The sequence below is a fragment of the Salmo salar genome, chromosome 19 (assembly GCF_965601325.2).
Source record: "Salmo salar chromosome 19, fSalSal1, whole genome shotgun sequence".
In the NCBI taxonomy this organism is placed as follows: Eukaryota; Metazoa; Chordata; class Actinopteri; order Salmoniformes; family Salmonidae; genus Salmo; species Salmo salar.
The window spans coordinates 18,128,077-18,155,842 of record NC_138309.1 but is presented as its reverse complement, the minus strand read 5'-3'; the positions used below and the strand labels follow the sequence as shown (position 1 = coordinate 18,155,842).

At 42.3% G+C, this 27,766-nt stretch overlaps 1 protein-coding gene across 2 annotated transcripts in view; it reads right to left on the bottom strand.

The window, feature by feature from the left end:
- The window catches only part of LOC106578541 (partitioning defective 3 homolog), a 568,924-nt gene that overhangs the window by 292,083 nt on the left and 249,075 nt on the right, over window positions 1-27,766 (bottom strand). For both annotated transcript variants that reach the window (XM_014157480.3, XM_014157481.3), the window contains exons 6-9: window positions 18,538-18,647; window positions 17,639-17,722; window positions 10,602-10,727; window positions 5,862-6,346 (exon numbers count right to left, since the gene is read on the bottom strand). In XM_014157480.3, coding sequence (XP_014012955.1) covers window positions 5,862-6,346; window positions 10,602-10,727; window positions 17,639-17,722; window positions 18,538-18,647 — 805 coding nt within the window. The remainder of the gene's footprint in view (window positions 1-5,861; window positions 6,347-10,601; window positions 10,728-17,638; window positions 17,723-18,537; window positions 18,648-27,766) is intronic.

Genomic DNA, 27,766 nt, shown 5'->3' with positions numbered 1-27,766 from the left:
CTACACTTTGGACTTCAAAGTAAATCTCAGCTTTGTTAAAAATACACTCAAGAAAAATTATTATATTTATCATAGTGATTCAGGAGTAACAGCAGTAAAGATCAGCGTACCCCAACAAATCCAGAGATTGTGAGTTCAAATCCCAGGAGGGGTTATTTTGAAAAGTCAGCACAAAGTGAAACGTAGTCATATTGATAAGACGTTTACACTATTTTAGTTGAACAGTGTACCACTTACCTTAAAACCCCACTTCATTTCATCCCTTATAAAAATGTGAAATATGCAGTTTCACATGTGAAAATCGCATCTTCACATGTGAAATCATAATTTCACATGTGAAATAGCTGTTTTTACATGTTGAACTGAAATGTTCATGTTAAAACAAAAGAGACACGCAAGGTCAGTTTTTTACATGTGAAACCATATGTTCATATGTATTACATTTAGAGTTCACATTTTAACACGTGCTTTCACCCCACGTGACAAACAATCACATGTTAAAGCTCACTATCACATGAGGAATTTGCACTTTCATGGGTGAAAAAAAATCACATGGAAAAATAGATTTAGCAATTTTAAGAGTGAAAAACATGTAAATGTTGTCATGTGTGGTTTCATGGAATCACATTTCAAAATGTTGCATCCCCCATGTTCAAATCAAATCACATTTTATTGGTCACATACACATGGTCAGCAGATGTTAATGCGAGTGTAGTGAAATGATTGTGCTTCTAGTTCCGACAGTGCAGTAATATCTAACAAGTAATCGAACAAATTCACATCGACTACCTTATACACACAAATGTAAAGGGATGAATAAGAATATGTACATATAAATATATGGATGAGCGTTGGCCGTGTGGCATAGGCAAGATGCAGAAGACGGTATAGAATACAGTTGAAGTCGGTAGTTTACATACACCTTAGCCAACTACATTTAAACTCATTTTTTTCACAATTCCTGATATTTAATCCTAGTAAAAATGCCTTGTCTTAGGTCAGTTAGGATCACCACTTTATTTTAAGAATGAGAAATGTCAGAATAATAGTAAAGATAATTATTTATTTCAGCTTTTATTTCTTTCATTACAATCCCAGTGGGTCAGAAGTTTACATACACTCAATTAGTATTTGGTAGCATTGCCTATAAATTGTTTAACATGGGTAAAACGTTTTGGGTAGCCTTCCACAAGCTTCCCACAATAAGTTGGGTGAATTTTGGACCACTGATGTAACTGAGTCAGGTTTTTAGGCCTCCTTGCTAGCACAAGCTTTTTCACTTCTGCCAACACATTTTCTATAGAATTGAGGTCAGGGCTTTGTGATGGCCACTCCAATACCTTGATTTTGTTGTCCTTAAGCCATTTTTCCACAACTTTGGAAGTATGCTTGGGGTCATTGTCCATTTGGAAGACCCATTTGCGACCAAGCTTTTAACTTCCTGACAGATTTCTTGAGATGTTGCTTAAATATATCCACATAACTTGATGCTGCCACCACCATGCTTCACGGTTGGGATGGTGTTCTTCGGCTTGCAAGCGTCCTCCTTTTTCCTCCAAACATATTGATGGTCATTATGGCCAAACAGTTCTATTTTGTTTCATCAGACCAGATTACATTTCTCCAAAAAGTACGATCTTTGTCCCCATGTGCAGTTACAAAGCATTGTCTGGCTTTTTTATGGTGGTTTTGGAGCAGTGGCTTCTTCTCTGCTGAGCGGCCATTCAGGTTATGTCGATATAGGACTCATTTTACTGTGGATATAGATACTTTTGTACCCGTTTTGTCCAGAATCTTCACAAGGTCCTTTGCTGTTGTTCTGGGATTGATTTGCACTTTTTGCACCAAAGTACGCTAATCTCTAAGAGACAGAATGCGTCTCCTTCCTGTGCGGTATGATGGCTGCTTGGTCCCATGGTGTTTGTACTTGCGTACTATTGTTTGTACAGATGAACGTGGCACCGTCAGGCGTTTGGAAATTGCTCAGTGGACCTATTGGGGCGGTAAGCAAATTGGAGTGGGTCTAGGGTATCAGGTAGGGTGGAGGTGATATGATCCTTGATTAGTCTCTCAAAGCACTTCATGATGACAGAAGTCATTTAGTTCAGTTACCTTAGCTTTCTTGGGAACAGGAACAATGGTGGCCCTCTTGAAGCATGTGGGGACAGCAGACTGGGTTAGGGATTGACTGAATATGTCCGTAAACACAACAGCCAGCTGGTCTGCACATGCTCTGAGGACGCGGCTAGGGATGCCGTCTGGGCCGGCAGCCTTGCGAGGGTCAACACGTTTAAATGTTTTACTCAGGTTGGCCACGGTGAAGCAGAGCCCACAGGCTTTGGTAGCCGGCCGTGTTAGTGACACTGTATTGTCCTCAAAGCGAGCAAAGAAGTTGTTTAATTTGTCTGGGAGCAAGATGTCGATGTCCGCGATGGGGCTGGTTTTTCTTTTTGTAATCGGTGATTGACTGTATACCCTGCCACATACGTCACGTATTTGAGCCGTTGAATTGCGACTCTATTTTGTCTCTATACTGACACTTTGCTTGTTTGATTGCCTTGCGGAGTAAATAGCTACACTGTTTGTATTCGGTCATGTTTCCAGTCGCCTTGCCATGATTAAAAGTGGAGGTTTGCGCTTTCAGTTTTGCGCGAATGCTGCCATCAATCCACGATTTCTGGTTAGGGAAGGTTTTAATAGTCACAGTGGGTACGACATCACCGATGCACTTGCTAATAAACTCGCTCACCGAGTTAGCGTATATGTCAATGTTGTTGTCTAAGGCTACCCAGAACATATCCCAGTCCACGTGATCATAGCAATCTTGAAGCGTGGAATCCAATTGGTCAGACCAGCTTTGGACAGACCTGAGCACAGGCGTTTCCTGTTTTAGTTTTTGTCTATAGGCTGGGAGCAACAAAATTAAGCCATGGTCAGATTTCCTGAAGGGAGGGCGGGGGAGGGCTTTGTATGCATCGTGGAAGTTAGAGTAGCAATGATCCAGAATGCTACCAGCTCGTGTCGCGCATTCGATATGCTGCTAGAATTTAGGAAGCCTTGTTCTCAGATTAGCTTTGTTAAAATCCCCAGCTACAATAAATGCAGCCTCAGGATATATGGTTTCCAGTTTACATAGAGTCCAGTGAAGTTCTTTCAGGGCCGTTGAGGTATCTGCTTGGGGCTGTGGCTGTGACTATAATCAATGAGAATTCTATTGGTAGATAATGCAGTCAGAATTTGATTGTAAGGAATTCTAGGTCAGGTGAACAAAAGGACTTGAGTTCCTGTATGTTGTCATGATTACACCATGAGTTGTTAATCATGAGGAATAAACCCCCGCCCCTCTTCTTACCAGAGAGATGTTTGTTTCTGTCGGCGCAATGCGTGAAGAAACCGGGTGGCTGAACCGACTCTGACAACATATCCAGAGTGGGCCATGTTTCTGTGAAACAGAGAATGTTACAATCGCTGACGTCTCTCTGGAAGGTAACTCGTGTCCTAATTTCGTCCACCTTGTTGTCTAGAGATTGGACATTGGCGAGTAATATGCTCGGAAGCGGTGGATGGGGTGTCCGCATTCTAAGTCTGACCAGGAGGCCGCTCCGTCTGCCTCTCCTGCGGCGACCACGTTGTTTTGGGTCGGCCTCTGGGATAAGATCCCATGTCCAGGGTGGAAGTCCAAACAAAGTCGTATTTCCTGGTCATAATGTTGGTAAGTTGACGTTGCTTTTATATCCAACAGTTCTTCCTGGCTGTATGTAATAACACTTGAGATTTTCTGGGCTAACAACGTAAGAAATAAAACATTAAAAAAACAAATTACTGCATTGTTTCCTAAGAACCTGAAGTGAGGCGACCATCTCTGTCGGCACCATTTCTTGATTATATTTCCCGATATCATGTTTTCATCTGCTCAAATGTGTAGTTTCATGTTATCACATGTTGCTTTTACATGTTGTTACATGTTACCACATTAACGTCACATAAGATCACACGTGATCACATGAAATTCATGTGGTTTTTCCGTAAATTACACATAATCTTGTGTAATGTGTCGTCACACGAGTCTCATAACAGTTCATGAAAGCTTACAAGTGGGACAATTCAGCACTCGAGCCAGTTACATTGTCTAAGAAATACATTCTGGACATTTGTATAGGAATGATGGGTTTCATTTTGAGTTAAAACATAAACCGGTCTGCCTAGTGCAAATAAACCAAACTCCTGGCACTGGGCTTTCCCTGGACTAAACCCAACAAATAAACCAAACTCCTGACACTGGGCTTTCCCTGGACTAAACCCAACAAATAAACCAAACTACGGACACTGGGCTTTCTCTGGACTAAACCCAACAAATAAACCACACTCCTGGCACTGGGCTTTCCCTGGACTAAACCCAACAAATAAACCAAACTACTGACACTGGGCTTTCCCTGGACTAAACCCAATAAATAAACCAAACTCCTGACACTGGGCTTTCTCTGGACTAAACCCAACAAATAAACCACACTCCTGGCACTGGGCTTTCCCTGGACTAAACCCAACAAATAATCCAAACTACTGACACTGGGCTTTCCCTGGACTAAACCCAACAAATAAACCAAACTACTGACACTGGGCAGTCATTTTGGTGTGTATGTTTGCATGCATGCATGCGCACTAGGCCCTGTGTGTGTAGAGAGGGTGCAGCAGCAGGTCGAATTCATCATCTAACCCTCACAGTAATAAGCAAGAAATTAAACCCACGTAGCGTTGCCACATACAAAACCCCTTCAAATCCGCTGTTTACGCTGGGGATTTCTGTGAACATATATTGCAGCGATATGAGATGGCGGCTCCCAGAGAGCACGCTGCTTTTAGCCTAAGCCTCCTGCCGCCCTCGCCTTGCACTAGTATTCCCTGAAGCTTTTTCTCTATGCCCCGTGAAACCTTTCAACGCTCAACATCTGCTTCATCAGACAGCCTGTACTGAGTGTGTGTGTGTGTGTGTGTGTGTGTGTGTGTGTGCGTGCGTGTGTGCGTTGGTGTTGGACATAATAGACCTTTCTGGTTTGCTTTTCTGCTACAGAGGCCTGTGAATATCTCACACAGTTGTGCCCTGCCTGTTGTAGTTAATTGCATCTTTATGGCTTGCTTCTCCAACTGTGAATGCTAATAGAATTGAATGCAAGCACCGACTGAGAGGGCTAATTTCACCCTTTTCTTTTAACATGCTGAGAAAAGTCTGATAACGGCATTAGGGCAGAACAACGTGCCAAAACAAAGAAAGAAAGAGAGAGTGACATGGAGAAATAGGAGAGGGAGAGAAAGACGGGGAGAGAGCAAGAGAGAGATATGAAGTGACGTTTGTAAGCAGCATTCAGCATACCTCATTCTACCATCCACCTTTTGAAGTCTGTCACACTCAAAGGAGGACAAAATAGTTATTGAAGTGTGTGCGTGTGCGTGTGTGCGTGTACGTGTGTGTGTAGGTGTGTACGTGTGTGTGTGTGTATTCCTAGTGCTCTCCTCCCCAGAGTGTTGTGTGCAGCTAAGATGCTGCTGTGATGCAGAACAAATGAGATTTGGGCCTGTACGTGAGTTAGTGGAGCAGTGCTGGATAGACAGTCCTTCACAATGAAATATCAACACTTTGAAGTCTCTAACAGTATTAGTTACACAACACTCATCTCAACTGTAGCTAGGATAAGAATGGACACTTGAGAGATATCATCTCTTATTGAAGTGAATTAAAGGACCTTTGAAAACCCTATGAATATACCCCCCCAAAATAATATTTGCAGTTTCACAATAATAGTGTTTGGTTGTTTGTGTGTGCGTTTGTGTTCGTGTGTGCATTCTGCATGCCTGCATGTGTTTACCTTTCTTCAGCTGGATGTTAAGTCTCCGGCCTGTTTTCTTGAAGTAGCCTGCAGTAGGGTTGGCACTGACTTTCCTCTGCAGGGATGGAGAGGGGGCCGAGGAGACGTTGTTGCTTCCGCTGTGAGGTAGCGAGGTGGAGAAGCGCTGGTCTGGTACACGCTGTGGTAGAGGACCATGGTTCTGGTGTTTGATGTTGGGGATGGGAATGGGGTGTGGTCTTGACCTGGAGGACATCCTCTGTGGGTTGTGGTCCAACCCCACCCCCCCGTGGACCACCAGACTACCCCTTTCCCCGGGCTGCGGGGCCTGGGGGTCCGAGGCCTGGCTGGAGGTGAAGCTTCCCCGGTTACCCCTCTCCCCCCTCGGACATGGGGGGCTAAGCTCCTCCTGGGAGAGCTGCTCATACTGGCTCTTCATGGAGGCTGGGACCACATGGAACCGAATGACAGGAGAACGCATGGCCTGCCTGAACAAGTTCTGGGCTCTGGAGTAGAGAGGAGAGGAGTCAGCAACACACATCATTACATTAGCGAGGGCATGATAAGAACATGAGCTAATGCACTTTTATCAGTGTACTAAAACAGATAGAGAGAGGTCAAGAAGAGAAGTGAAGAAGAGGCAGCTTACAAATCATTAGATTAGCTATAGCTTGATAATAACAAAAGGTAATGTACAGTGTGATATGGCAGCTTATTGATAGAGAGAGAGAGGCTACACAGAAGTGAAGAGGAGAGGTCAACATGTCAACGTGGATAACCATAGGCTAATAGTAGTGAAGCACTGGAGAAGAGGCTAATTCAGAGATTCCATGAGCTAGATACTGTATGTGCCGTGTAAATGGCAGCATAGTCTCAGGAGGAGGATGAGATCAGCTTCAGCATTGGAAGGGTGAGACGTTGAACCACAATGAGATTCAGCCAGTCAACATTATACATTCAAATATCTATCAAATAATTGTGTGTGTGTGTGTGTGTGTGTGTATGGAAAGGGTTTACGGGTGAGGCCACTGTTCACTAGACAGTAAAATGATAAAACAACAAGGAAGATGATGATGGGCGATGTGCAGTAAACACAACAAAGTCGCCACACATACAAAGACTTGTACTTTATACAGAATGGACAAACTCCTGTATTAGTTTGGAACCAAATGAGAAAAGACGCTTTTTCTCTCCTCGCTCTGATGCGGCATTGTTTTGTCCTGAGCTCAGACGCCACTTAGCATATAGATAGTCTGGCCTGGAGCAGCCCCATCGGTCCCACGGCATAAGAGGATAAGGGCCTTCAGAGGGTGTGTGTGTGTGTGTGTTTGTGCGCGTGCGTGTGTATGTGAGTAGCGTAGCAAAGGATGATGTGATAGCCAACAATCCCCCCTCGCGTTCTCAGCCTCTCCATTATCACGCCCATGATACCGCATTGAACCCGTCCAAATGAGTTATTGACAATCGCTAAGCCGCTTCCGCCGTTATAAACAGCACTTCATTTGGAGCTCTTTCACCTCAGTGCGGAGCGGAGTGTGCCGAGACACTTCTTTGGGATTTGGTCCTTCATTCTTATGTTAATTTCTCCCTCAAATCATGTGAACTGCAGCAGCCTACGGTGGGTAATGAGAGGCACAGTGACACTCCAGTAATCAGACGATGAGGAGACAGCAGCTCAGCTTTCTGATTGAATAATAAATTACCCCATCAATGCATCATTACATTTAGTTAGATTAACCGCTTCTAAATATTTATCCATGCAAAACAATCCAATAAGATTATAATATCACTTGGAATTATCTCCGTACGGTGCAGTGCACAATCAAGGAGAGTAGAGAGAGAGAGATTGTAAAAAGTGATTTACTTCGCCACTAGAATCATATTGTGGTGCGGTGCGGTCACGTTTGTGAATGCAGGTGAGAGCTGTGAGCCATGTGTATGTGGAGCGATACAAAACATTTCTCCCATGTGGATTTGGTTTGCAAAGTACACATACACCTCTTTCACAGCAGAGAGGCCAGGGAGGTAGTGTGGATGTTTACCAATGAAAAGTCAAGCACAATATTTACTATTGCCAAACACTTCAGTGGCTTGCCAAGTCTAGATGAATGAATTAACAATGTAGCTAGCTAAGTAGGTACAACAGTTTTGAGTTTTGAAGGCTGGGCCAGGTTATAACTGTTGCCAAACTTGATCACAAAGTCTATTTAAAAAATGTGAAAATGCTTTATTATAAAGATAGAATCTAACAGAACATAAGCACACTGAACTAGGCCATGAGGGGAAGGTACTGTATGTTTGATGACCAGTGTATTAATTAATACAACGTACATGTAGTGTCCCCTCCACATGTACCTCCACTGTATAGCTTATAGCCAGGGAGACCCTTCCACATCAACAGACACCCCATCGGGCCTCACCCTAAGACAGCTAATCGGGAATCCTGAAAGCTCCATCCTAGCCAGCACGAAACCAGGCAGGAGCTCTTCCTAATGGGGAGGATATCAGTCAGGGCAACCTCCTTCAAAATGCTTGCTTTGGGTCAGGGTCTGGACAAAATGCAATATATTTCTCATCTCTGGAAACGACAGCACCAATATGACTCTAAAGCTGTGTTAGTGTGTGTCCCCTCCTAGCTCCATGTTGCGATGGCCTTGTATCTTCAATCCACTTTAGGAAATGAAAAGTAGCAATAAATCAATAGAACAGAGGAAGGTGAGACTCGGGCGCTAAGGTATATTAAGGTTGGTAAGCTCAGAGGGGTAGAGGCACTAAGGTATATTAATGTTGGTAAGCTCAGAGGGGTAGAGACACTAAGGTATATTAATGTTGGTAAGCTCAGAGGGGTAGATGCACTAAGGTATATTAATGTTGGTAAGCTCAGAGGGGTAGAGGCACTAAGGTATATTAAGGTTGGTAAGCTCAGAGGGGTAGAGGCACTAAGGTATATTAATGTTGGTAAGCTCAGAGGGGTAGAGGCACTAAGGTATATTAATGTTGGTAAGCTCAGAGGAGTAGGGGCACTAAGGTATATTAATGTTGGTAAGCTCAGAGGGGTAGAGGCACTAAGGTATATTAATGTTGGTAAGCTCAGAGGGGTAGTGGCACTAAGGTATATTAATGTTGGTAAGCTCAGAGGGGTAGGGGCACTAAGGTATATTAATGTTGGTAAGCTCAGAGGGGTAGAGGCACTAAGGTATATTAATGTTGGTAAGCTCAGAGGGGTAGGGGCGCTAAGGTATATTAATGTTGGTAAGCTCAGAGGGGTAGGGGCACTAAGGTATATTAATGTTGGTAAGCTCAGAGGGGTAGGGGCACTAAGGTATATTAATGTTGGTAAGCTCAGAGGGGTAGGGGCACTAAGGTATATTAATGTTGGTAAGCTCAGAGGGGTAGGGGCACTAAGGTATATTAATGTTGGTAAGCTCAGAGGGGTAGGGGCATTAAGGTATATTAATGTTGGTAAGCTCAGAGGGGTAGAGGCACTAAGGTATATTAATGTTGGTAAGCTCAGAGGGGTAGAGGCGCTAAGGTATATTAATGTTGGTAAGCTCAGAGGGGTAGAGGCACTAAGGTATATTAATGTTGGTAAGCTCAGAGGGGTAGAGGCACTAAGGTATATTAATGTTGGTAAGCTCAGAGGGGTAGGGGCGCTAAGGTATATTGATGTTGGTAAGCTCAGAGGAGTAGAGGCACTAAGGTATATTAAGGTTGGTAAGCTCAGAGGGGTAGGGGCACTAAGGTATATTAATGTTGGTAAGCTCAGAGGGGTAGAGGCACTAAGGTATATTAATGTTGGTAAGCTCAGAGGAGTAGGGGCACTAAGGTATATTAAAGTTGGTAAGCTCAGAGGGGTAGAGGCACTAAGGTATATTAATGTTGGTAAGCTCAGAGGGGTAGGGGCACTAAGGTATATTCATGTTGGTAAGCTCAGAGGGGTAGAGGCACTAAGGTATATTAATGTTGGTAAGCTCAGGGGGGTAGAGGAACTAAGGTATATTAATGTTGGTAAGCTCAGAGGGGTAGGGGCGCTAAGGTATATTAAAGTTGGTAAGCTCAGAGGGGTAGAGGCACTAAGGTATATTAATGTTGGTAAGCTCAGAGGGGTAGGGGCGCTAAGGTATATTAATGTTGGTAAGCTCAGAGGGGTAGAGGCACTAAGGTATATTAATGTTGGTAAGCTCAGAGGGGTAGAGGCACTAAGGTATATTAATGTTGGTAAGCTCAGAGGGGTAGAGGCACTAAGGTATATTAATGTTGGTAAGCTCAGAGGGGTAGGGGCGCTAAGGTATATTAATGTTGGTAAGCTCAGAGGGGTAGGGGCGCTAAGGTATATTAATGTTGGTAAGCTCAGAGGGGTAGGGGCGCTAAGGTATATTAATGTTGGTAAGCTCAGAGGGGTAGAGGCACTAAGGTATATTAATGTTGGTAAGCTCAGAGGGGTAGAGGCACTAAGGTATATTAATGTTGGTAAGCTCAGAGTGGTAGGAGCTCTTATCATTAACTATAGGTCACCATAAGGACTTTATAGAGAATCACTGAGGGCACAACTCTCACATTTCAAATAGTCTGTATCTGACTCATAATGCTTAAAGTACAATGCATTACTGTACATTTTGGAGAGAGAAAGGAAGAGACAGAAGCAGAGAGAAAAAAGCTTATGAAAGATAGCTTTAAGAAAGTTTAGAGGTAGTGTCAGGTAAATGTAGAATGTGTCCCATCTCTGTAGGTCAAGACAGAGGCGAGGTCGGGGGGGCTTACTGTTCAAATCGAATGTTCCTCAGATCCCCGTTATTAATCTTGACGACACAGTCATTCTCCTGGAAGAGACCTTCCTGCTCCGCCTTGCCCCCACGCTCCAGACGCTTCACTAACAACCCAAGGGTCCTGGAACAACGGTACACACGTTACAGTACACACACTTCACACACACCAGGCGCAAGACTTTTCACACAAGAGTTCTTATCCATTTAACCCGCACAACTAGGAATTGTCCTCTGCATCCATTTAATTGAGAATAGGGAATTCATTAGAAAGATTGTCATGTAAAGAAAAGTCAAAAGAGACAGGACGATAAGTAATGGAATGTAAAAAGATGGGTTGTGAAGATACGCATAGAACACGCTATTACTGTAGAACCACTGACAGGTAACTATTACTGTAGAAACACAGACTAGTAACTATTACTGTAGAAACACAGACTAGTAACTATTACTGTAGAAACACAGACTAGTAACTATTACTGTAGAAACACAGACTAGTAACTATTACTGTAGAAACACAGACTAGTAACTATTACTGTAGAAACACTGAATAGTAACTATTACTGTAGAAACATAGACTAGTAACTATTACCGTAGAACCGCAGACAGGTAACTATTACTGTAGAAACACAGACTAGTAACTATTACTGTAGAAACACAGACTAGTAACTATTACTGTAGAAACACAGACCAGTAACTATTACTGTAGAAACACAGACTAGTAACTATTACTGAAGAAACACAGACTAGTAACTATTACTGTAGAAACACAGACTAGTAACTATTACTGTAGAAACACAGACCAGTAACTATTACTGTAGAAACACAGACTAGTAACTATTACTGTAGAAACACAGACTAGTAACTATTACTGTAGAAACACAGACCAGTAACTATTACTGTAGAAACACAGACTAGTAACTATTACTGAAGAAACACAGACTAGTAACTATTACTGTAGAAACACAGACTAGTAACTATTACTGTAGAAACACAGACCAGTAACTATTACTGTAGAAACACAGACTAGTAACTATTACTGTAGAAACACAGACTAGTAACTGTTACTGAAGTAACACTGAATAGTAACTATTAAATGAAATTAAATGAAATTTGATTGGTCACATACACGTGTTTAGCAGATAATATTGTGTGTGTAGCGAATTGCTAAATATTACTGTAGAAACACAATAGCAACTGTTCCTGTAGAAACACGGATTAGTAACTATTACTGTTGAACCACTGATGGGTAACTAACACTGTAGAACCACTGACGGGTAACTAACACTGTAGAACCACTGACTAGATACTATCAGAACCCCTGACCAGTAACTATTACTGTAGAACCACTGACTAGTAACTATTACTGTAGAAACACAGACTAGTAACTATTACTGTAGAAACACATACCAGTAACTATTACTGTGGAAACACAGACTAGTAACTATTACTGTAGAAACACTGACTAGTAACTATTACTGTAGAACCACTGACTAGTAACTATTACTGTAGAAACACAGACTAGTAACTATTACTGTAGAACCACTGACAGGTAACTATTACTGTAGAACCACTGACTAGTAACTATTGCTGTAGAACCACTGACATGTAACTATTACTGTAGAACCACTGACTAGTAACTATTACTGTAGAAACACTGACAGGTAACTATTACTGTAGAACCACTGACAGGTAACTATTACTGTAGAACCACTGACTAGTAACTATTACTGTAGAAACACAGACTAGTAACTATTACTGTAGAACCACTGACAGGTAACTATTACTGTAGAACCACTGACAGGTAACTATTACTGTAGAACCACTGACTAGTAACTATTACTGTAGAAACACAGACTAGTAACTATTACTGTAGAACCACTGACAGGTAACTATTACTGTAGAACCACTGACAGGTAACTATTACTGTAGAACCACTGACAGGTAACTATTACTGTAAAACCACAGACTAGTAACTATTACTGTAGAAACACAGACTAGTAACTATTACTGTAGAACCACCGACTAGTAACTATTACTGTAGAACCACTGACTAGTACCTATTACTGTAGAACCACTAAGTAGTAACTATTACTGTAGAACCACCGACTAGTAACTACTACTGTAAAACCACTGACTAGTAACTATTACTGTAGAACCACCGACTAGTAACTACTACTGTAAAACCACTGACTAGTAACTATTACTGTAGAACCACTGACTAGTAACTATTACTGTAGAACCACTGACTAGTAACTATTACTGTTGAACCACTGTCTAGTAAATATTACTGTAGAAACACTGATTAGTAACTATTACTCTAGAAACACTGACTAGTAACTATTACTGTAGAAACACTGAATAGTAACTATTAAATGAAATTGTATTGGTCACATACACGTGTTTAGCAGATTTTATTGCGTGTAGTGAAATGCTAAATATTACTGTAGAAACACAATAGTAACTGTTACTGTAGAAACCTGAATAGTAACTATTACTGTATAAACACGGCATAGTACATATTACTGTAGAAACACTGACTAATAACTATTACTGTAGAAACACTGACTAATAACTATTACTGTAGAAACACTGACTAATAACTATTACTGGAGAACCACTGACTAGTAACTATTACTGTAGAAACACTGACTAGTATATATTACTGTTGAACCACTGACTAGTATATATTACTGTATAAACACTGAATAGTAACTATTAAATTAAATCAAATGACATTTTATTGGTCACGTGTGTTTAGCAGATTTTATTGCGGGTGTAGCGAATTGCTAAATATTACTGTAGAAACACTGACTAGTAACTATTACTGTTGAACCACTGACTAGTAAATATTACTGTAGAAACACTGACTAGTAACTATTACTGTAGAAACACTGAATAGTAACTATTAAATTAGATTAAATGACATTTTATTGGTCACATACACATGTTTAGCAGATTTTATTGCGGGTGTAGCGAATTGCTAAATATTACTGTAGAAACACTGAATAGTAACTATTAGCGTAGAAACACTGAGTATTACATATTATTGTAGAATCACTGCACAGTACCTATTACTGTAGAAACACTGAATAGTAACTATAACTGTAGAAAGACTGCATAGTACATATTACTGTAGAAACACTGAATATTAACTATTACTGTAGAAACACTGAATAGTAACTATTAAGAAAAACTGAATATTAACTATTACTGTAGAAACACTGAATAGTAACTATTACTGTAGAACCACTGAATAGTAACTATTAAGAAAAACGGTATATTAACTATTACTGTAGAACCACTGCATAGTAATTTTGTCAAGGGATCTTATTCTTATACCTTCTCAGTATCTCCAAATCAATATCATAAATCAGATAAATTATTGACACCAAAACTAACTCACAAAACTTTAGCCAGGATGAGGCAGGTTGACATATACTATGTTCTCTCTTCCCAGAAATGCTGTGGTGTGTAATATTGAGCTGTCCCCTTCCCTTCTCCCTGTGAAGGACATCTAAGTGCTAATCCTGGTCTTCAGACTAGTGAAGGTCTTATGGCTTCAGTGACGCTCCGCTGTCTGTCTGTCGTCTACCTTCGCTTAGCCAGGGCTTAAAAAGTGAGCAGGCAGCATTGTTATAAATACACGCGCACGCGCACACACACAAATGCACAGCCTGCTGTCTCAGCAATCCCCTCCAAGCTCCACAACCTTTACCTTCAAACCCTGATGCAGTAAATAAATACATCAGAAAGCAGCTTGGGGTTTTACCTCTCTCTCGCCCTCCGGATCACCGCGCTACCACAGACGCGTAAAGAGATCTGATAGACGCACAGACAGCAAAACCATAACTCCTGTTTCAAAGGACCAGGAGAAGCTGCAGGTGTACTGTCTGCACTCAGACTGTTGTTGCCACTTCTGATGGGAAGTCTTAAGACTTTAAGGCTCCTGAGACTCAAGTAAGGTAAAAACTTCTTTAGGGAGTGAAAAGAGATTGAATATTAAGTGGGATTTATTTCTGATTGACATTTTGAATGGGATATCTGATAGGGCTAGAGGGGGGGTTACATAAGTAGACAAGGACAGTAGGAGGTGAAAAACAGACTATTTTCTCAGTACTTTATTAGATACGTAAACAGAAACAACAACCCGGTAAATCGCAAAGGAAAAAAAAAGTAATTTTCTTCCAGGCGAGCGAGGCTAAATTCACGGAGCTGTTTAGCGTTTCAGCCGAAAGGGGCACGCTGCGGCCACCAGCCGCCTCAGCTCATTAGTTTAATTGGCTGTATAACATGGGCATGCTCACTCACCACCACAAACTCATCTCTCTCCTCAATGGGGGTAAATGGCGCATTACTAAGTCAGAATTATGTGGTACAAAAGGCCTTTGTCCACTCACACCGCCGATGAGCAGACTAAGCAGGCAGAGGCTTCATAAATTGGCTGATAGAGAGGTGGGGAGAGGACCATAGAGTCATTATAGACTAGCTAGGTGGTGTGGAAGCAAGACAATGGATGCATCCCAAAAGGCACCTTTATAATGGACTACTTTTGACCAGGGCCCATAGGGAAGCGTTTGAGATGCAGCCTATCTAGTGTAGCAACTGACCTTAGATCAGTGTTTTACTGGAGTTCAAGGGCTTTATAATGAACCCAGATGGAGCTGATGCTGATTAGTAATGTGTATTCAGTACAGTGTCTCATGATTAGGCGTACAATTGGGCTTTTTAGTGATTTGATCACCATTAATAAAGGTGCCCTCATTATTAATGATAAATGCATTAGCACACTTTCACATCTGTCTGTCTCATATGCTACTGGACATTTGCTAAGATGCTTATCACTCACTCCATTCAAACTAGTAGGCATTATTTAAGATGTATTGAGTCTTCCAGCAGTACATTAACTTTCAGTAATTCCCAGACGTCCTGCTTATTCCCTACAGCAATATTTCAGCCTGGATTTCTGGAAAATCTGGGACTTAAAAAAAAAAGTTAGCAGAATTGTACAACTCTACAGGCGAGTCTGTTGGAGAGACTTGTGGAATACTGAGTCCCTCCCTTCATCTGCTCCTATGCAGACTCTTTGCCTGTTGATTGAGAGACAGTTGAGGAGTTGAGCTGAGGAGACTGAGCGACAGAGACCACCTGTTCCCATCTACTGGCTTTAATTGAATAATAATGCAATCAGGATCCATTTACGCAGCGCAATTATGTCTGCGTCTTGTTTACAGTTCACAGTGGTCACAGAAGGAGATCTCATTATTGAAATGGTGGCGGTGTCGCATCTGCGAGAGAGAGAGAGAGAGAGAGGAGAGAGAGAGAGAGAGAGAGAGAGAGAGAGAGAGAGAGAGAGAGAGAGAGAGAGAGTGTGTGCCTCTCCCCTATCCAAGTCCCTCTCTCCCCTGCAGCTGCAAAGAACCAGTGGCTGCTGTGCTAGCATCGCTGTGACAGCAGACACTTTGAGTGTTCCGTCTGGGCCGGAAGTCTGACCCTGCTCGTCTGGACGGTAATGAGACAGCCCTCGGGCAGCTAACGGCTGACGTCCTGGAGGAAGAGCTGAGCAGTCCATTAACATCATCTGACTAACCAGTCTCTGTCACGTTATCTAGTTTGGGACATAATTGAAGGAGCTGATGAGGAAACAGTATGCATGGGACCATACGGAATAATATGTTGCAACAGTGATAGACAGTGGCCATTTCTAAAGGCCAAAATCAAAGGACCACTTTGAAGCAGAAAACAAACAGTTTAAGCTAGTTTGTCAGGAGGCTTTATCCAATATCAAAATCATTGACGTTTATAGTCATTCAATCATATTGTTTATTATATTTACAATATTGATATTTCATCTTTCTCTCTTTCTTTTCTGAGCCAAAGCTAAGGCAGTATACTGTAAGAATCCGACGCTCAATTGTCAAAGGTCAAGCCTATTTCTAGTTCAACAACATCATGCTAGTTTCTCAGGAACGGCAATAGAATCAAAGTCCTGAGTGAGTTATCTTAATGAAATGACAACAGCAACCTTCAATGACAAAGTCCCACATGATATCCCATATCATTTCTTTCATCAGTATTTTCACCTCTTTCCTTTGTGTTTCTTCCACTGTGTGACGGTGTCCCAAATGGCACCCTATGCCCTATATAGTGCACTACTTTTAGCCGTACTGGCCATTTGGGACACATTTTTATGTTACCGTGACCTTGGGAGTGTGCACTGTGCCAATCCATTGGTGAACATGTAGGACCCATGTTATGAATTCGCTTTTAGTTTGATTGTATTGGCCAGTTCTTGCTGATTGTGAATAACAATAAACTCTGATATATTCAGCATCATGCTCTTGTCATCACTATTCTTCACCAAGGAGGGTCAAACGCCTAAATAGATATAGTCGCTAGAAGGATTTATTTCTCCCCCAAAAAGTCACCTTCAAACCAGAGGATGTCTGAAGTCCATTGTGGCCCGTGGATAGAACTTGTAACATAGAACTCAGAATAAAAGGAACGTGGAGAACACAGACTGTACAGCCTCCAGTCAAGAACAAACCGCTTTCCACTTTCATCCTTTCCTTTTCTATGTTCATTGTCTCCTTGGAGCTGTAAAATAGCACTCACATTGGTAAGGGACAAGTGTTTCAGAAATTGAAAACACAAAAGGAAGAAGAAAGATAAAAAAAGAGGCCAAGAGACATCACAGTCACTCACAATGACAGCCGTGAGCGATAGAGCTAAAGAAAGAGAGAGAGAGAGATCCGGTGAAAGAACGGACAGAGAGAGAGAGCGATAAAGAGAGTGAGAGAACGATTTCAGAGGCGTCAAACTGAACAAAAGGATGCAGAGGACAGATCGGGACAGGGGGCTAGCCTAGTAGGAGTACTGTAGTCTTTTCATACTGGGACAGGGAAGCTGGGCCCTAATAAGTCTAGCTTCTCAGAGTAGGAGTGCTGATCTAGGACCAGTTTTGCCTTTCAGATCATAATGAATACTGTTATGTGGACAGGTGGGACCTGATCCTCGATCAGCACTCAGTTTTACCTTCTGTCCGTGGCACTGAAAGGCACAACGTGGATCCCCAGAGGCCCGCCGACATTGGACACCTCTACCAGCTTTAGCATGTCACTGTGGGACAATGATGGATGAGGCAGGGGGTGAGAGGGACAGCGGGAGGGAGGAACGCATGTGTGAAATAAAAACAGAAACAGAAAAAATTGAGAATAACACAAAACAACAGGATAACATGACAGGTCTGGGAATGGAGCCTCTATCTAGCAGCTAGGGAGATGCTACTGCAGTCACTCACTGGTCCAGTCCCAAATGACACACTATTCCCTTTGTAGCGCACTACTTTTGACTAAGGCCCAGAGCGGACATGATAGGAAATAGGGTGCCATTTGGGATACAGGCCCTATAGAGATTGGCTTTGGCTCAGCTAGGCCTCTTCTCTCATGAAGCCATCCATTATACAGTCAGGCTGAGGAACCAGAGGTCGATTAAAGACCCAAATGGAGACTCCAATTAAGTGATTAAGATCAGGTCTTTGTGGGTTCTGCAGTAAAACTAGCCCCGATGAATTGGAAATGTGGAGGGATGCTTCAGCCCTGCAAATAAAGCTGCGAGGGCGTACGAGGGAGTCACATTAATAATAGTTAAATAATACATGGAAAATCACATGATGATAACACTGATGATGGAGACATGCACTGAGTGTAAGGTGGTCTTGGAAAATGAATCTGTAGTGTACTGTAACTATGTAATAATGGTGTATATATTGAGTATAGAACATCTGATTCATGGACACGACAATGTTATGGAGTACTGAGATGAGTGAGTCTATATGGTGTATGCATGTCATAAGAAGTGGTTATATTACAGGAAGAGAGAGAGTTGGGTGAGTCCATTCCTACCAGGAGGACGGTGGTGTGTAATGCACTTACTTCAGAGATAACGTTGGGGAGTGTTCCACACAGGAGTCTGCTCTCCCCACCGGCTCTATTCTCCCATTCCTCTCTTCCTCCTTCACCCTCTCCTCTTCCTCATCCTCCTCCTAGACAGACATAAAGAGTGAGTGAGTGAGTGTGAGAGAAAGAGAGAGAAAGAAAGAGAGAGATAGAGCGAGAAAGAGCGAGAGCGAACAAGGTGACACAGGGAACATCAAAGACTATGCTGCTCTGGCAGTGACCTAAGCTGTCCTACCGTCTGCGTCTCTGCATCTCATCTCTTCTTTCCTCCCTTCTTTTTAATCCAATTACCTGAGAAGGAGAGTAATGGTCTCTGTTTTAGCGTTGGGACGCTCTCTCTCTCTCTCTCTCTCTCGCTCTCTCTCTGCAACATCCGACAGAGGACAGCCAAGCAACACTGAAGTGGCCGTAATCGATTACTCATACTCAATCAATGTGGATGGGGGGATGGGAGGAGGTAGCGGTTTGCCAGGTTCTTACAGTAATCTGATAAAGCGACGGGAGGATGAGACACAGGCCATTTGTTTCTTTCACTCTCTCTCTCTCTCTCTCCATTTCATTTACCCTTCTCCCTGTTCTTCAGTCAGGGCCATTAGCCATTATACCTCTCTGTCTCTCTGTTTACAGGCAGACTCAATATCAGACGGCTGGGGACCTTAGCGTCCTCTGTGAGAAATAGGAAGTTCTTATACTGTATAGAAGAGATACATTAATGGTATTCATGATACATGTAGATAACAATGTAGTGTTTTTACAGAGGTAGTACCAAAACAGAACTCATAACATTCATCCACAGCTGATTCATATGGTACTGGTAAGTGTAATCGTGATATTTCGATCAAGAAGGTATGTGGTAATTCTTTGATATAATGATGACATTCTGGGGGGGGGTGAGGTTAGTATGTCTAGACACTTAGCAGAGAGGGAGAAGACCTGAAATGGTTTGTTAGCCTCTGATATTAATATGCCTACTGCCCCACCCCTCACCTTCCCTCCTCGCTGAAATGTCAAGCACATCTAAATAACCGCTCTGCTCGCTCTCTCTCTCTCTCATTCTCTTTTTATGGAAATGGATTCAGCCCTTTCAAACTGTGAACCCCTGCGACACGGGAGGGGTTTAGAGGGGGTACTGGGGCCCGTCGGGAGACTCTTATTCTTATTTATACATTTCCGAAGGTGAAGAGAGACTGACATGGGGTCATGACAATTTCATCAGAATACCTAAAGAATCCTGCTGCCAAGCAGCTGCTGTTTCCTCTAATAGGTGTTTCTATAAAAATGAGTCAATCACCTTTGTCCCCAATGCAAGGCCCCGGCTCTGCGGTTTTTAATTATACGTCATGACAGGTCTCATGTGCCTCCTTGCTTTTATTCATATGCTTTCTATTGTAAAACAAGGGGGATACTGGCATACTGTACAGTGGGACCTCAATGGACCTGGCAACCCAAGGAGACCTGGCAACCCGTGGAACGCTTACATAAAAAATAAACAGAGGACTGAAGGATAACATAATGGTGGAGGTGAAGGGAAAAGAAGGGAAGGAAGCATGTGATAATGGAAAAATAAATACAATCAGATATCCAAAAGTGGAATACTGAGGAGGAGAAAGGGAAAAATATAAAAAAAATACAGAGTTCTAAAAAAAGCCAGATAATTTGCATAGAGCATGTATGCAGGGGAAGACGAATGGCGGAGTGCTCTTTGCTTGTTGCCTTTGACAATAGGGTTTAGATGGCTGGGTTGAAGCCGAGGAAGAGGTGGTGATTCACATTTATCATTACTGACACTGACAAGTAATTAACTCCCATAACAGTTGCTGTCGGTGACAAGCCTAAGCCATGCTGTTTGTTGAGTGACAATTTTGTATGACATGAATGCATCTCTGCTCCCGAGAATCTCTATTCAGTGGAAAGGGAGACCTGTCGAGCTGAGGCTGAGCTAAGCGGTAGAGCTGGAGGAGTGGAGTGGATGACTGGAGGAGAGGAGGAGTAGAGGAGTGAGCGAGGTATCAGTGTTTAGAGCTCATTGGTGCACAGAGGTGAGGAGAGGTTTCTATCCATGGTTCACAACAGAGATAGGTAGCAAGATACCCACATGAAAAAAATACACTATGGTATAAATACAATAGTATTCACTGTAATGTTTTTGAAGACTTTACTGTAGTATTCACTGGACTAAAGTTATCAAAAACACGACAGTGAATACTGTATTATTTGCTGTAGTATACTGTATTCTTTACATATAACTATTGTATAATTACTAAATTAAAAGAAAATTAGTATATACTAAATTAATGTAGCGTTTTTGCAGATTGTAGTATACTGTAGTATTTACTGTAGCATACTATAATATTTATTGTAGTGTTTTTGCAGACTGTAGTATACTGTAATATTTATTGCATAAATTACTGTAGTATTTACTAGTGTTTTTGTTGTATTATCTTTGACATAGAAGTGGAGGCTTTCTCCTCGAAGAAACCTACTGGAGAAATTGTAAAAGGGCAGGTTTTCCATAACCTACCTGTAGGTAGGCAGGTAGGACTGGGATCTGAACAGATAGTTCAGAGTTTCTGCTCTTTTCTAAAACCTGAAGGGAATACAATATAAATATGATTTATACTTGGCATATATATTTCTCACTTATGAGTGGCACAAATTGTGATATGGGGTATGGGGGAGGGGAATGAGCAGAGTATATCATTAACTTATAGGGGACTGCACTGTTTTTGCGGACATTAATGTAGTACTTAAGAAACAAAAGTTGGCAACGCTGTAGTATTTACTATAGTATACTACACCATTCTATAGTAAGTACTGCACATGATCGAGGGATACTACAGTGTGTAGTATAGTATTCTACAATATACTACAGTTTACTACAGAATCATGTAGTAAGTACTGTAGTAAAGTCTAGTATTTTTTCATGTGGAGGGAGTGAGGGAGACAAAGAGTTGGAGAGAGAAATACAAAAGACAGAGTGAAAGAAAGACAGAGAGTAAGCGAGAGAGAGATATAGTAAGGTAGATATAGTAGTCCCTTGAGGGATAACTGGTGACTGACATCCCTGATGGACTGATTGACTGAGTGACTCAGAAGCAGTGGGTGTCACTCTCTTCTTGTCACCAAGGGCAGAAAGAGAGACTTACACTGGCTGCCAGCCCTGCTCTATTGTCCATCTGTCTCGCTCTCTGTCTCATTGCCAGTGCTAAGCATTTAGTGACAGGAGAGGTGAGCCACTAGCTAACGAGACACCTCTCTCTCTCTCTCTCTCTCCTTCTCTCTCAGGTGGGTTCTATGTATAGCGGACGAGGAGGGGGGCTTGGTTTTAACTTTTTAGGTCCGTTGCAATGAAGTAAAGCTTGTGCCTTTAATTATGTAACTATAGGGCCAATAAAGGTATTTTTAAAACCAATCTCTCTCTCTCTCCATCTCATTCCCCTGACTATATTTGGCCGGACAATGCCTTCCTTCCTGGTCAGAGGGGAAGTAGCTCTGCAGCGTTTCACCTCTCTCTTCACCTCACTTTAGGCCCTATCTATGTTGTGCAGAGTCAGACATGGTGGAGTGAAGGGGCCTGAGAGCACATCTCTCAACACATGGGGCTGGGATGGCTGTGTGCTGTGCGGGCATGGGGCTGGGTCAGAGCCAACTGCCTCTCCAACAATGATAGGAAGCACAGCGTTAGGAGCCTGGCGGTTAGACAGCCAGTGCATTAGATTATTGACGCAGATATGAAACTTGGCTTGGCAGTCAGACGGGGAGGGAGTAGAGGGAGGGACTGTAAAGTGCAGAGTGCCGTTTCCTTTCACAGATTGAGTGGTGAGAGAGTGGACAGGGGGAATGAGGAGGACACGGGGTAGGGCTGCTGGATGCAGGACTAGCTACCTGCTGGGTCATGGATTGACCCCGAAAACATACACATCGACGCATTTGTGCACATACATTGTCTGCTTGCTGGAGGGTTGGTGGTAAGGGTAAGGGTGTGTGCCAAGTAACCTTCCATCAGAACCCATCCTGAAGGAAACACTGGAATGGCCAAAAAGAAACACTGGAATGGCCAAAAAGAAACACTGGAATGGCCAAAAAGAAACACTGGAATGGCCAAAAAGAAACACTGGAATGACCAAAAAAGAAACACTGGAATGACCAAAAAAGAAACACTGGAATGGCCAAAAAGAAACACTGGAATGGCCAAAAAGAAACACTGGAATGGCCAAAAAGAAACACTGGAATGGCCAAAAAGAAACACTGGAATGGCCAAAAAAGAAACACTGGAATGGCCAAAAAAGAAACACTGGAATGGCCAAAAAGAAACACTGGAATGGCCAAAAAGAAACACTGGAATGACCAAAAAAGAAACACTGGAATGACCAAAAAAGAAACACTGGAATGACCAAAAAAGAAACACTGGAATGACCAAAAAAGAAACACTGGAATGACCAAAAAAGAAACACTGGAATGACCAAAAAAGAAACACTGGAATGACCAAAAAAGAAACACTGGAATGACCAAAAAAGAAACACTGGAATGGCCAAAAAAGAAACACTGGAATGGCCAAAAAGAAACACTGGAATGACCAAAAAAGAAACACTGGAATGGCCAAAAAGAAACACTGGAATGACCAAAAAAGAAACACTGGAATGGCCAAAAAAGAAACACTGGAATGGCCAAAAAGAAACACTGGAATGACCAAAAAAGAAACACTGGAATGACCAAAAAGAAACACTGGAATGACCAAAAAAGAAACACTGGAATGACCAAAAAAGAAACACTGGAATGACCAAAAAAGTAACACTGGAATGACCAAAAAAGAAACACTGGAATGACCAAAAAAGAAACATGGAATGGCCAAAAAGAAACACTGGAATGGCCAAAAAGAAACACTGGAATGACCAAAAAGAAACACTGGAATAGCCAAGTGTAACAAACTTTTTGACGTGTGAAAATAAATCCATATTATGATGTTGAAATGAGGAAGGGGAAGAGGGTGAAGGAAGGGTGGAGGGAGGCTTTCCTCTCATTCACAAAGGTCAAGGCCAATAATTGCATCCTCATTACATGATAGAGCTAATGTGGTTACAGTGCAGTCCAAGAGACAGAGACAAATGAGACCATACAAGACACTGGCACCATGTCTGGCATAACATGATAGAGTGGACATTGCTTCTCTAGTCACCATAATGCAAGGACAACTACAGTATAACTACAGTAGAGAAATACTGATAGTAAAGGCTTCCTAAAGACTTTAAATCAGGGTAAATTCCAATTGAAGTTAAATAAAAATGTAATAACTGAAATAATTGCATGTACAGTATTTTCAATAATTTCTCAATAACCTGAAAATAAACATTCAATTTCAGAATTTTAATTTTAACAAATCACTTCCTGAACCCCAACCCTACATTAAACACTTGACTATACTGCTCAATCGTGACTCAAACAACTGGGATCCACTCTTAAACAGATCCTGTCAACAATTTTTTTCCTACTGTCATTCAAGTTTAATTTGTCACATGCACAAGTACAGTGAAATGTTTAACTTGCAAGCCCTACCCAACAGTGCAGCATTCAATATCAAAATAGCATAAACAAATAAACTCAGCAAAAAAAGAAACGTCCTCTCACTGTCAACTGTGTTTATTTTCAGCAAACTTAACGTGTAAATATTTGAATTAACATAACAAGATTCAACAACTGAGACATAAACTGAACAAGTTCCACAGACATGTGACTAACAGAAATTGAATAATGTGTTCCTGAACAAAGGGGGGGTCAAAATCAAAAGTAACAGTCGGTATCTGGTGTGGCCACCAGCTGCATTAAGTACTGCAATGCATCTCCTCCTCATGGGCTGCACCAGATGTGCCAGTTCTTGCAGTGAGATGTTACCCCACTCTTCGACCAAGGCACCTGTAAGTTCCCGGATATTTCTGGGGGGAATGGCCTTAACCCTCACCCTCCCATCCAACAGGTCCCAGACGTGCTCAATGGGATTGAGATCCGGGCTCTTCGCTGGCCATGGCAGAACACTGACATTCCTGTCTTGCAGGAAATCACGAACAGAACGAGCAGTATGGCTGTTGGCATTGTCATGCTGGAGGGTCATGTCAGGATGAGCCTGCAGGAAGGGTACCACATGAGGGAGGAGGATGTCTTCCCTGTAATGCACAGCATTGAGATTGCCTGCAATGACAACAGGCTCAGTCCGATGATGCTGTGACACACCACCCCAGACCATGACGGACCCTCCACCTCCAAATCGATCCCGCTCCAGAGTACAGGCCTCGGTGTAACGCTCATTCCTTGACGATAAATGCGAATCCGACCATCACCCCTGGTGAGACAAAACCGTGACTGGTCAGTGAAGAGCACTTTTTGCCAGTCCTGTCTGGTCCAGCGACGGTGGGTTTGTGCCCATAGGCGACATTGTTGCCGGTGATGTCTGGTGAGGACCTGCCTTATAACAGGCCTACAAGCCCTCAGTCCAGCCTCTCTCAGCCTATTTCAGCCTATTGCAGACAGTCTGAGCATGGATGGAGGGATTGTGCGTTCCTGGAGTAACTCGGGCAGATGTTGTTGCCATCCTGTACCTGTCCCACAGGTGTGATGTTCGGATGTACCGATCCTGTGCAGGTGTTCTTACACGTGGTCTGCCACTGTGAGGACGATCAGCTGTCCGCCCTGTCTCCCTGTAGCGCTGTCTTAGGCGTCTCACAGTGCGGACATTGCAATTTATTGCCCTGGCCAGATCTGCAGTCCTCATGCCTCCTTGCAACATCCTAAGGCACGTTAAAGCAGATGAGCAGGGAAACTGGGCATCTTTCTTTTGGTGTTTTTCAGAGTCAGTAGAAAGGCCTCTTTAGTGTCCTAAGTTTTCACAACTGTAACCTTAATTGCCTACCGTCTGTAAACTGTTAGTGTCTTAACGACCGTTGCACAGGCGCATGTTCATTAATTGTTTATGGTTCATTGAACAAGCATGGGAAACAGTGTTTAAACCCTTTACAATGAAGATCTGTGAAGTTATTTAGATTTTTACAAATTATCTTTAAAAGACAGGATCCTGAAAAAGGGCCGTTTCTTTTTTTTCCTAAGTTTATATAAATAAAACTACAGTATATAGACTAAATTCGAGCCAAACACAAAAGTCTCATTGTAACTGTACGAGTTCAGTTACTTTCAACCAGAGTGACCATATAGATCATGTAAGTCTGCCCACCCTGGACAAAAGAGAGTTGTGGATTTCAATAATTCATATCCTTTTAAAGCTCTGGGTCTGACCAGAGAGCATTCCTTCCTAACCTGACTGTTATTGATGAGGGCTCGAACATTTGAGTCTCCGTCCGCTTGAGATTTTGTTATTGACTCAGTGATTGATTTAAGCCCTTATAATTAGCTGTCCCTAATTGAATTAATGTTCCATTTAACGATACAGCAGCCCAGAGCAGAGGGAAGCCGTGTCATTGATAGATCTGCCTGGACTCATATGAAATCCTGGTTGGCAGATGATGTACTGTAACACAGATGCAATTCATTGACAGAGAAGAAGGAAGAAACAAACTATCCCCTCTGGTCCAGTTCTCCAAATGCCAGTCTTGTCTGCAACACACAACACACCCTTTCAGACTGATGTGGACAAATGTGACCCAGGTAGGCTCACATCTCTGATTTAATTTGCTTAATAGCATTAAGAACCTGTTTGGGCTTTCATTTGCTTAAAGTAAATCCACGTCATACGGAATGCAAACTTTTATACCCTATTAGCAGTGTGTCTTAAAACCAAAGGCAGACAGGGAGATTTAAAGGTTTGATGTCTTTGTTGATTAAAAGGGGAGAAAACTACATCAACTCGACTAGAAATAGAACTGGGGGCGAATGTGAAGTTTACAACATCTGAGATTCAGTGCCAGGAAAATAGATTTCATTAGCCAGTAATGGAGCTTGGTGTGTTTCCTAAATGCATTATGGGTAGCTGATTCCTGCATCCCTGTTGGCATCGCTGCTGCCCCCTGATTGGCTGAAGCCTCTTTTCTTGGACTGATGATTAAGAACGTTGTGCTTTGGTCAGCGAGATCAAAAAGACAGCATAGAAAAAACACAGCGGGCACAGTGAAACAAACTTATGCGTTGCTCCGATAAAGTACTTGTTCGTCTTGTTTTACTCTCATCTTGGACATAGTTTCTCAAAAGGAATAGTCTTATAATGAATCTATACTGTATCTTGGATATCGTTTATCAAAAGGAATAGTACATCTAATCCCTACTTGGGAATGGGGAGTTATTCATCTGCTTTGAACAGTCCTGAGCCCATGGGCTCTGAGTCGGAATCAGAGAGGGGAACACAAGTCCTCATCAGAGAGTCAGCCTGTGTTTCTCCCCATCGGCAGAGACACGGACGCCGGCCTACACAGGGTTACTCTACTGTCATTTTTTCCCAATGTGTGTGTGTGTGTGTGTGTGTGTGTGTGTGTGTGTGTGTGTGTGTGTGTGTGTGTGTGTGTGTGTGTGTGTGTGTGTGTGTGTGTGTGTGTGTGAAGCTCTCTCTACAGAATTGGAATCTAATAATTTCCTCACTAGATGCTGTGCTAGAATATAGCTGCTGTACATTAGAGTTGTATTGGAGACCTACTATTGAAGAATGCAAGTGTTCTGCTTCCGCCCTGGGGCCTCTCCTGTTGAGTATGACTTTGACCTCAGCTCTCAGCAAATTAATGAAATGGGTTAATCCTATTTTTGCATTAAGGATTTACACACTATTCTTGGTTCTCTGAAGAGTTATCAATGGTATGGCTTTATTGAGAGGCATTAGTAATTGCAATGGCTGCATTTCTTTCCCTTGCCTGACTAACCACTTGACATTAATGAAAATTGCACATGGCTTTCCTCTTGTTGAGATCTTAGTTGTTCATCGACACAATGAATCATCTGATATGCACATGTATTATTATCACAGATGGAAATGATCATACATTGATGATAACTGTCTGAAATGCTCATAGACACTATGGTTTATGCCTTCATACTCACCCACCATTACTGCCACAGAGAAAAAGTGAATAGCAACGTGAATTACATTATCAGGAACGTCTCAGTGTCCACATAATGACGTTATCTCTGGTTTCTGCCTTTTTAACATTCCTTAAACCCAACATAAATGTAAATAACTGTCTAGAACTGTCTGATAACGCGGGCCGGGTTGATTCAT